The sequence below is a fragment of the Epinephelus moara genome, chromosome 21 (assembly GCF_006386435.1).
Source record: "Epinephelus moara isolate mb chromosome 21, YSFRI_EMoa_1.0, whole genome shotgun sequence".
Classification (NCBI taxonomy): domain Eukaryota; kingdom Metazoa; phylum Chordata; class Actinopteri; order Perciformes; family Serranidae; genus Epinephelus; species Epinephelus moara.
Window position 1 is genome coordinate 10,337,769 of NC_065526.1, and position 12,118 is coordinate 10,349,886.

General features: G+C 44.3%; 1 protein-coding gene across 2 annotated transcripts in view; it reads left to right on the forward strand.

Moving 5' to 3' along the window:
- Positions 1 to 12,118, forward strand: part of LOC126382449 (ephrin type-B receptor 1-B) — a 214,597-nt gene continuing 202,479 nt past the window's right edge. For both annotated transcript variants that reach the window (XM_050032321.1, XM_050032322.1), the window contains exon 1: positions 1 to 237. In XM_050032321.1, the coding sequence (XP_049888278.1) occupies positions 177 to 237 (61 nt within the window). In that variant the 5' untranslated portion in view covers positions 1 to 176. The remainder of the gene's footprint in view (positions 238 to 12,118) is intronic.

The following is a 12,118-nucleotide window of genomic DNA, read 5'->3' on the forward strand; positions in this document are numbered from 1 at the left end:
TCCGCTCTTCCCCGGCGCTGATTGTCACACATTGTTTACTACGGCTTGAAATGTGACTCACAACACAGGCTATCTGCTGGAGTACCGCTCTGACAACTGAGGGATTCTTTTTGACGCGCACCGTGCGTCTTGGTTTTTTTGGGGGGCGCACAGGCTGTGGAGACTACCCTTCTGCCATGACAGTGGATTTGTTTGCGCTTTTATGCGTGCTGGTCATCACATCCTCTGCGATGGAAGGTAAATAATGAGATCGGGATCATACTTGTTGTAGATGTGGGAATGCTTCTCTCCAAGGCGCGCAGTGTTTGGGGATGCTCGCAACGCTTTGCTGTTGGGCAGCGCTGCGCCTCTGGCATACAGGGATGTCATACACGTGGATCGCAGCAGATTGCCGTGGTTATCCCTTTTATTTCGGAGCGGCGGTGCCTCCCGCTCCGCTGCTTGTCACTGGCGTTTCTTGTCCATGTGAAAAACGAGACTTTGAATGTGTTAAATGGCACACGGTAGTTTATCAGAGGCTGTCCATGCGCTCAAATCAGTTTCTCTCACTCTTTCTTGTTCAGTACAGAAGGCAGCTCTTCTATAATTGTGTTATTTTAGATTCTCATTATCCCATGAGCAATTAGTTTCTCTCAGTGGGAGACAACGGCTATGTTGTAAGTGTCAAAGCTCCAAGGATTCCTGTCACGTTTTTTCATTAAATTGTACATATCTGAAACACTATTACCACAAACCCTTGAGCATCACTCTGAGGCATTTCCAATTGCTGAGACAAACTCTATTAGATTATTACAGATTGCACTGATTGGAAGTCTCCCTGTAACCTGGATTTTACGCACTTGTAAATTTCTCTGTTTTACTTTTGGAAATCAGCCACTCTGTTAAAACAAGAGAGCACTCAGCAGCCTCTCCCCTTCTCTCACACCCTCCCTGTATTTTCTCCCTTCATCCATCTCCATTCCCTTCTCCCTTTCTCTCTCTTTGTCTTTCTGCATCTCCTTCTATTTCCTCATTTCGCTCTCACGCACACTCATCTGGACAAGCAGCACTGCCACTAGTAGCTAATATCGCCTCAGTTAAACATGTTTTTCATTTCCGCTGTGGGACCCTGGGGACCCAACGCTGGGCCGTAGCCTCAAACGTTGGCTGATGGATGGATATCCCGGCAGCATCATGGATATATAGTTTCTTCCCTCATTTTGCCGTACAGTAGCTCACCCTCGCCAGTAAAACATACTCTGGAGCACAGCAGCTTCCCATGGCTGTCTCTACCCCCCCTCCCAGTAGCATAAATAAGTAAATTAGAAGCACAAATAAAATGAGTTTTCTCACATGCAGCTTCTCTCTTTAATCATTTACAACTCTGCTCCTTGGACTGCTCCCAGCTCCCACTGTGCTCTGTAATTCGGCAGCGGCTTTCTTATTTGTTCTCATCAGATTTCAACACAGCTATGGATACCAAGCCGAGGCCCAAATTGCTACCTCTGCAAGGATGGATATTTCGAGGGTTCAAATGTTTACCCAGTGTGAAATGACAGCAGAAATGTCGATTCAGAGAGATGAACGGAGGAGCGAGAGGGGAGGAGGAGGAGTGATATTTCCCTGCGAGGAAAGGGGTGTGGGATTTCTCCTCTAAAAGATGGGATGAGAAAGAAACAGATGGGCAGGGAGATGGCCCCTGAGTTACCTCGGTAACAAGGATGAAAGTGATTTCCTTGTTTGGGTCGCTAATTGAAAGGAGGTTGTCCCGTGGGCAGGTTAAAATCTTCACTGATGTGAACTCCAATCTGTTGCTCTTTCATTTTGTGTGTGTTTGGGTGTGTGTGAGAGAGAGAGCGGAGCCATTGACCACATTATCCCTGCCTCTCCTGTCACCCTTAATCTGATTACGAGTAGGAATCAGACGATAATCACACAGTGTCAGAGATCTGTGTATGCATGTGTGTGTATGTGTAACTTAAGAGTACAGAGCTGTCCTGGCCATATGGACACACACTTGTGTTGAATTGAATGAATTATTTGACCTCCCGACACATGCATACACTCACAGTAAACACCCCACGCATCATTGATGAATTGATGAACTGATGAACTGCGGGGTGAATGGATGGATAGATGGGAGGCAGCTGAGCATTATAGAGAAATAGATGGAGAGTCAAAGCTTGCAGCCGTGAGTGTCTTACAGAGTAAAGGTGTGTGTTTGTGTCTCTGAAAGTTCAAGTGCGAAGTTGATGATAGAACTTTGAATTTGTTGGATTTAAACTCTTAGCACACACACACACACACACACACAAGTACTCAATCCCACACACATGAAGGCACGACATCTGCAAAGAGAAATGAATTCACCGACAAGTTATTGAAGGGGCAGTCAGAGCTAAAGCAAAGGGCTAACAGAGAGCAGAGGGAAGACAGGGATTTGCATGCCATTAGAAAAAGAAGCATGTGCAGTGCTGTTTCACCCTCATTTGTCTTCTCTCTCCATTTCTCCCATCATCTTCTCTCTGCCTACTTTTTCCTACGCCTCCCTTTCCCCTTCATTTCTCTATCCCACTCTGTCTTCCATAATTCTCTTCACTAATCTCCCCATCCCTCTCTTGTCTCCCCTCTCCCCCTCTTCTGCTCACTCTCTCCGTGGTGTGCGTACGCTTCTTGCCAACAGCAGCAGTAATTCTCCCCTACTTACAGAGCCATTGCTTATTTCTGTTTGCCCTTAAACCAATTAGACTTAGATAAGCCCGCTCATTTAACGGCCTGGAACTGGCTGGTGGAGGTAAGCGCGAACGGAGGCAAGGGGGATGAAACGGAAAGATAGACAGGGACCGTGGGAGATAAAGAAAAAGATGAGAGAGGCAGATGGAGGGAGGTCAGCGAGTTTCACGAAAGATACATTACGCATGTTTTACAAATGAGTCGCCTGCAATCGAACAAAGCTGTGGAAGTAAGGGAGCATCGGGCTGTCTCAGTTATCTGACAGAGATAAGTGCGCCATGCTACCCTGGGGTAAAACAGCAGCAGCATTCAGTATGATAAGAGAACATTAGTAATGTGCTGTTAACCAGTCCTTAAGGATGCTGCGTTAAGTACCTGTACTATGGTGATGTCTCATCCTCAGGGGCCAAGTGGATGGAACGGAGGATACTGTAGCTTCCTGCATAAACATTATTAATGATAGCTTAAGCATCAGATAACAGTTATGGAGGTCAGAACCACACACTGTTGATATACATTAATCAGGAGTGTTAGAGAGGCATATTGATCAGAAAGGTCAGAGGACAGAGTGTTTATGAGCAAGCGACTGCCCTGCCGAAGTGTCCTTGAGCAAGGCACTGACTCAGCTCCAAGGACGCTGTCTTCCAGTTGACCTACTGCTCTGACCCCACCGCGGAGAGAAGTGTGAGTCAGCCTGCCAGGATTCATAAAGTATCACATTATCGTTATTCTGTTGGTGACTTATTTTTCTAATCAGAGCAGCTGGAAGCTGGACTTTTATTAAAACTAACTTTGACTGTAGATGCCGCCTTGTAAAGCTAACACACGGCTCTGCCAGTCCGCCGCCTTGCTGCGTATTTTGTGGTTTGGCGAGGCTCAAGAGGCATTTGCACGAGACAACTGTCAGTTCGTGTAGAGTGCACGGTGGATGATTGACAGTATCATGCTTTACTCAGACAAACCCATTTGTGCCCACAGCTGAAATTTTGAATTTCCCTTGGTGAACGTGTTCTCTGGGCTCGCCTTAGCACAAAGCCAGAGAAATTTTCAAAGTCTTGCAAGCTGTTAAAGCTACAGTTGGCAACTTTTGTGAAGAAAACTTTGTGTCATATTTAGTGAAACTGTCACTGTATTCTGAAAGTAGTACATGAGTAGTACATGTCCAAAAAATCATGCCCCTCCTCCTCTTCCTGTTGCTTCTAATGGCATTCGCTTGAATCCACTACAGCGCACCAAAAACAACCAGTAAGAGTTGAGGATCATATCAACCACTGTTTGTGCTTGGGCAAACTGTCAAACCAGGCTGCGCTGATCAAATGTGAATCAAGAGTCTGTTACTACATTGCCCATCTCTCACTTCAAATGTTTTCAGCAACATATATTAGTGTACTGTTTAGCTGTAAAATGAGAACCTTTGTGACCCAGCCATCGTGTTGTAAATAGTCTTCCAAAGCAACAAGCACCGCCCACTTGCCTGACCAACTTTCCCACTTTACAACTAAACAGTACACTAAAACATGCTAATAAAAATTGGAGGAGAGAAATAGGCATCGCAGTAACAAAATCTTGATTCATATAAAATCAGCGCTGCCTAGTTTGACAGTTTAACCACAGTTGACAAGCAGCAATTGACATGAGTGACAGCTGCTTCAGAGACTTCTTGGCACTGACTACAGTAGGGCCATTAGAAGCACCACAAGGCAAAAACAGTGGTCCCATGTGCCTGAAGACTACACACAGTATAATAAGAAAATACCTGTATCTCTGAAACTACAAGAAGCACGATCAAGCATCTGGTATCTGTGAACTCATAACAAGTTGAATGTCAAAGATATGCACACATATGCAGTGTAAAATATGAAAGCTGTTTAAAGAGGATCTATTATGCTCATTTTCAGGTTCATATGTCTATGTAAGGTTTCTACTAGAACATGTTTACGTGCTTTGATGCTCAAAAACACTTTATTTTCCACACACTGTCTGAGCTGGAACAACTGTATTCATCCTCTGTGTGAAACGCTGCATTTTAGCGCCTGTGTCATTATGCATGAAAAAGCCCAGTCTGCTCTGATTGGTCAGCATTTCCGGGTCTTCCAGGTCTTCCATGTCTTCCGGGTTTTCCGTATCTAGGCGACTCTGTTCCGTCATTGCAGCCGAGGAATGACTGTAACAGGGAATAGTTACCAATAAAAGCTTTTAAACACGACAGGAATATGATCCAAAATCAGTATAGGCAACTAAGATTACATATTTACCTGATGTTGTCATGACACACTGTAGGCTACTCTTAACACTTGCCGTAGCCTATAAAGAAATCAGTACACTATGATGTCACACTGTTGCCAGAGTAGAAAAGATGGTTGAAAATGGAATGTTAAAAACGGTAGGTAATATAAGGTTTTTGCTAACGAGGATAACTTCTGCATATGTTTTCCTCGTTATTTGAAACTCTGGCCACATTTGATATCAACACTGTTTATTGTAAGACTCCTTATAACACACAAAATTCAGAAAAACATAATAGGTCCCCTTTTGTTAAACACAATGTTCACATTTTTCTTCATTTTTCAAAAATCCTGACCTTGACTATTGAAAAAAATGTGATTTTTTTTTCCCATTGGAACTAAAAATTGCAATGTTGTATTGTTAGATTCTTGTCTAAAGTATGTCCGTACCAGATTTCAAGAATTTAGACAAATCTGAACAAATGTGGCATTTTCCTGATCATGGTAAATACAGTCTTTGGGCACAAATGAGTTAACACGAAGCCGTCATGCACCTGATTGGATAAATGGACCACTTGCTGGGCTGTTATTGGTCATCACTTTGCATTTTAGAAAAGCAAGCACATTTCCTCCAAAATATCCACCAAAAAAGCCAAAAAAATAGACCAGCAGTTTCTAAATCCTCCTTCTGTTTATATCCTTTACACCTGGTTAATGTTTGGCAGTTTTTCTGAGAGGTAATCACTCCCATCATCATCTAAACACACCGCAGGTTCTCAGGTTGGTCGGACATGTATCTGGTCAGGCTGAGGTGAGGTAACCCTAACCCCAGGTAATTCACAGGCTCAAATTTAGTAGTGAAAACGGAGCTCATAGTGATATACACCTGCTTTGTGAGGCTAGTGTAATATTGAGTTAAAAATACTGAATGATGTGAGTTGTGCGTGCGTGTGAGCTCACCAGCTGTGCAGAGGAGACAGCCTGTGAAAAGACTCCTGTGGAGTCTCTAATGGATGTGAATGCAAGATTGCTCCTTTCCCTGGTTCTCTCATTTCAAATGGTTAGAAAGGAGAAGAATGAAAATATAAGCGCGACATAGGCCCACTGGTTGAGGTGGTCGGATTGAAAAGACGTGGAGGATTGGACTGTGTGTGTGTGTGTGTGTGTGTGTGTGTGTGTGTGTGTGTGTGTGTGTGTGTGCGTGCTCACATGAGTGTACAAGTGTATTTTGGCCACGGGCACTACTGCTGACCTGGGACCACCTGAAGTAGAATTCAATTTTCCACTCGTTTTGTACCGCGGTGTGTGTATTGTACGTTAAGGTGCCTGTGTCGTCAGTAGAGTGCTAAAGCCATTATGGCTGGCAGGGGCAGCAGACATGGCCTCATCCCATAATGGAGGCTTTATTTTGTCCACAGTGAAAAGACTACTCGGTGTTAAGGTGCGCTTATGCGGCCTAGTCAGCTATGACGACCCCCAGTGAAAACCTCTGCCTGCAGCTCATGTACCTGCAGTGCTGTAAATGTGTTGTACTGCCTTTTATGTGAAAGTATTGTGCTTGTATGTAGGCGATGTGGGAAGAATCTGTGGTCTGTGGAGATTTTTTTTTCCAATATGGTTTTTCACATATTGCAGTGCACTGTATTGTGTGTATTTTCTTGGATAATATGATCACTGGCTCCTCAATCTCTCTCTTCCACACAAACACATACACACATAACAGAGTCCCCCTCACGGCTCACCTTACCCCAGAGACATCTGAGCCTTGGGAAGGCCAGATGGTGGATGCAGGTTGGGGGCTGGTATGCATGTGCGCAGTTTTTGTGTACGTCTCAGTGTGAGAACGAGCGGTATCAAGGGAGAGCTGGGAGAGAGGGGAGGAGAACAGCATCCACTGCACGGTACCTGCGTATTTGCGTGTCCTGTTCCGTTCCAGCCTCGGGTCTTGTTTTCTTTCTCTCGCCGAGCGGATATTTCATGTTCTTCGCTGCGTTGCCCTCCTGTGTCTTCCGCGCATTCCTGTGTCCAGAGATTTGCCGAGGAGATGCTATCGGCGGTGTTAGGTTCCGCCCGTCTTGCTTGGTGCTCGGCCCTTATCAGAGCAGGTGGCTGACCGTGGGATGATGGCTGAGGCCTTATCAGTCCGATCTCGGGGATAAGCAGACCCACTGCATCAGCAACATACGAAACACATTAGAGCACTAGGAGTGAAAGCAGTGACGCTCGTGACACAGTTCAACCTCAAACTGTGTGAGTCATCTGTTTCCTGGTGAAGCCAGTTCTCTCAAATGGCAAACGCGCAACATGGACACAGACGCACACACGCCCACATACATACTCACCAAGGCTCGATGTGCACAAGATAGAGATAACCCTCCAAACCACACCTAGTGGAAAATGGCAATAGTTGTAATTGATTGGGCGCAGTGACCCGGCCTCCCCACCACTCAAGGATAGTGGTGTGAAAAATGTGCTTTTTCCTCATTCTGTTTTTCCGTCTCTCAGGGGTTTTTTTCTCCCCCTCCATTATCACCTGTCCTAGAGATTGGGTGACAGTTGTTCAGTCAGCAGGAAAGGGGAGCCTCTTCAATATTTGTTGAGTTGAGAGGCGAGAAGAGAGAGCATTGATTATCGAGTCTTATTTCCCAGTGTTCACGCTGCCTGGCTCCTGGGGCCTCTATGCTTACAGCCCCGTATCTTAGCCCCTGTCCACCCCAGCCCTCCCTAAATCAGCTCCGGCCAGTCCACATCTACAAAGGCCTGTTGTTGACTTGACTTCCTGGCCATTTCTCCTTCTTCTTCTTGTTCTTTCTTCTTCTTTTTTTTTCAATGAATTTAATTAAATGTCAGAGTGGTTGCAAGCTACACCCCCCTCTCTCCCACCTCCTCTCTTGAACCCTCCTGCCTGAGAGTAATTGGTTGTTTCTCCCTCCTCCCTCCCCTCCCTCACCTGCCTCTTTCCCCCCACTTTTTTTTTAGTTGAAAACACATTTATGAAGCATTATAGGGTTTACTACAAGGCAGGGAAAAAAAGTGAAATATGAGTCTGTCTGTCTGAAGACGTAATAGACGCAGCATTGGCAGGAACAGGAAGAGGGTTAAGAGACTGTTGGGGTTGCAGGCTCGTAGGAACAAAGAGCTTCATTTATGATTGTTCTAATGAGATCTGTTTTTGAGTCAGGCCCAGAATGATTTAATTTGACTTTTAAGCCCTACGGCTCAGGCTTAAGGGCTGCAAGCAGGAAGGCTGCGGGGCGAAGGCTGACTGCGGAGTGCGAGGAGGGGGAGGCAGGTAGAGAGGTGCAATGTTTTTGTGACTGACTTTCAATATGTGGGAAAGTTTCAAAGTCTACAATCTACTGACAAGATTATCAATTTAGCTCACTGCACAGCTCTCTGCATATCACTGTGTTTATACTACAAATCCCTTGCTTCTCAAGTCTAAATGTCCAATATATGAAGTTGCTACTGTACAGGGGGAAAAAAACTTTGTGATACTTTATGCATTTTAAGTGAATCAGCAGCCCAGAGGATGCTGCGTCTACAGCGCTCAGAGGAATTAAAGGCAGAACGTTAATAGGGCTGAAATTACGGATGGTGGTGGAAGCTGCTCCACTTCTGATTAAATAAAAGCCGACTCCTCCACAGGCTGTTTCTCATAGGGACTGACAGGCACACACACACACACGCACACAAGCACAGACGTGAATGTGCGAGAGCCCCAACACACACACACACACACACACACACACACACACACACACACACACAGCTTTGATGTGTGGAAAGGAAATGAGTAGAGACGGAGAGCTAAGGGCTTGGGCCTGGGGCCTGTCCCATTATTAATGAGTAAGTGCCAGTGCCTCTCCCAGGTTCAGGACATGTGGACATATTTCACCATTCGCCTGCCCTTCTCCTCACCATAAATGTAATCTCTTATTAAGCATTGGCTTCTTGGCAAGAGAGGGGCAGATAGAGAGAAATTGCGCATGAATATTTGTGTCTCGCTGCGTGTGTCTGGGTTAGCATGAGAAATGAAAATTGCGTGGTGGAGAGAAATGAAGTGCCGGGGCAGTGCAAACCGGAATGCCAGCTTCTGAGAGGGACACTGATGGGCCAATAAGTAGCAGTTGTGGGAGGGCAGTCTTCACCCTGCGTAACACTGAACGGCTCTGCCAGGCAAATTTCTGCCTGTCCTGGGCTGTCCACTTCTCTAGCTCGATAAGAAGAGAGCTTTTTGGAGGTAATTAACTATTGATTTGAAGCATAGAGGGTAATGGGAGATGAGTGGACGGCATCTCGATCCACCACCAGTCGCCTGGCTGGCGAGAGTACAACTAGAAAACTGACGGGGGTGAAAGAGGTATTTCCCTAAAAGAGCCGAGGTCAAAGGTGGTTTGTTTGGCTTTCAAGTTCTGTTCCGTGTATTTAAGCAAAGAGAGTATATCAGAGGAGAAGCAGTTGAGCCTGGGAATGTCTATTTAAGACTGAGTATCAGAGTTTGTTATCATTGAATATATTCTCCGAGTTTGCATATATTCATGACAAACATATCCCAGCCCATGTTGCCCTGTTGACCTCACCTACTCTTCATGAATAGTTATGACAGTAAGGGTCAAGGAGAGTCATTTCAATGTAATGCAACCTGAGGTCACATCACAACCAAACGTCCTTTGGTGATAAATCTCGTCCAGTATTATCATGCATTGAGGGGAGAGTTGCTTTTCACTTTTACTCTTTCATTCAGATGTTTTTACCTGTAATATTTTCAGGCAAACAACCCTCATGTGTGTGCCATCACAAATCGCTCAAAGTTTTTGGAATTAAACCAAAAGTGGATGCTGTCCAATGTTACGAATGAAGCACATATAAGTCTTAGTTAGTTAGTATTTAAGCAAACAACTGCCTTTACATAAATTGCATACCTAGGATGTGATCAGATAATGTATAAAACATAATGATACTGTTAAAACATAGCAGATGTGCCAGTTGGCATATTTGTGCCTTTCCTTACTGACAAATATACTGATAACACCTACACACAGTTACACAGAATTAATTGATGGAAGTTGTGAAAGTACTATACAGCTCTTCTCTGTGTTCAGTCAGAAGTCATTTGTTATATTCTTGATCAGAGTGCATGCATTTTTGGAGGCCTGTCTGTGTAATTGATGATGTTAATTCAACCAAAGAAGAGACTTTATGATCAATAAAATTAGCTAGGGAAAAAAATGGATATCGTTATCAGTCAAATGAATTGCTACATATCGGCATATCGGGTATCGGCAAAAAATCCAATATTTTTATATATTTTTATCCAATATTGTACATCCCTAAAAACAACATACAAACACAAATTTAGATTTAAACAATAACCCTGGATCCTAATTTTTACTTAGTTGGTACAAAACTGGATTAGAGGCTGCTGTTCCCTGCATAGTGGATGAATCCTGTTGATATTTCTCAGGGATGTTTACTACTGCCGTTGCCACATGCCGACATGATGCCATCATGATGGCATTAACCTAGCAAGAGAAAACATGAGTGTTAACAACTGTAACATTCAAGACGACTCCCCCATACTTTTAGCAGATGCACAATTAAGTCTAAACTCCTACATGGAGGCTGTGTAGTGTTCCTTCCTCTGTGTCCTTCTGCAGCTATATGTGCTGCTCTTTTTGTTAGAGGCGAGCTAGAGGACAAGGATTAGGACTCATTTGTGCAGGAGAACAGAGGCAAAAGACGGACAAAGAGACAGAGGGGGAGAGAAGGATAGGCCCGCATCTGCCTAAGATCTTATTTGTGCTAATGAGGAGGCTGGTGGTTCTGGCTGCTAACCCTTAAGCGCATCCAGCCCTTTCGAGTGTGTATATCTGCGTGCATCTTTGTGAGGAGCCTTGGATGTCTGTTGGAAGTGTGATTCGCCTTTTATATAAATATATATATAAAAAAATCTCAGCTATAATGAATGATGTGGAGAAGATTGTTTGGCGCAGCGAACGCAGCGAGTCAGGCTTGTGTGTGTGTTTGCTGTTAGTGTGAGCTTGTTTGTTGAGGTTGCTGCTAAATCTACAAAGGATGTCTTGATTCAACTAGTTAGCATAGCGGTCTCATTCATACACTCCAAACCCAAACCTGTTCTGTAATGGGGCTCACTGAACAGTATAAAATTCATGCACCTCTTCAATTGTTCCCTCCCTCCTCATCCCTTATTCCTATGAAGTCTTCCCCCTCCCTGCTTTCTCCCAAGGCTGGGCGTTTAAAGCGGCATGCCTTTGATGTGAGCTTCACACACTGTTAGACACCCACTCATCAGATTGACACTGATGTCTGGGCGGAGTCAGCCCATTTCGGAGAGCCTGGGAAATGAACTGCTGGAATATACTGTACACACATATGGCATGCGCTCAGGTAGTTTTTTCAATAAAGTAAAGTGGAATGCGGACGTGAATGAACAGATGTGCTCATTCAGATGCACAAATTTTCCACCATGGCCATGCTGCTGCACTCAGCTGATGATATGCCAAGATGACAAACGTTCCCCCTAAGCCGAGCTGAACGTAATTGTACAGCGGTTTCTCCTGGCTGTGTTTTACAACTGTCTCGCATCAGTTTTAGGGGAAATTCAGACAATTTCAAAAGATGCACCCTGGACGTGTATGTGATGAGGGATTATTAATGCATTATGCTGGCCTCTTTTATCATAAATTCTCTATCTAAATGCACACAAGCACAGCCTTGGATTTCTTCTACAGGCTTAGCAAATGATAAATGATTTCTAAAGGCCTGTCTTGACAGGAAGTCAGCGATGTGTGCGCCTGTACTGTTTGTGATATTGTACTCAGTTATCAGTAATTATCACATAGATTATACGTGTGTCTGATTCTATTGTGTAAGAATCTCTTACCTTAGACTGTCTTTTCTGAACTTGTGTCCCACTCTGTGAGTTTATGTGTAAAGTTCGAGAATTACTTGACGTAACAGCTGCTTTAACCAAGGGGTGGGCCGGTATGAAAATTTTCAGACCAGATCAGGCCTGTATACCGAATTTTACCACTCACTTGTAAACAAATCACATAGGCCTACCCATCAGCCTAGTTTGCACTTTTTAAACATACTTTTAAAAATACATATTTTACAATGTGATATATACTGGAAATTACATAGCCTAAAATGTAGCT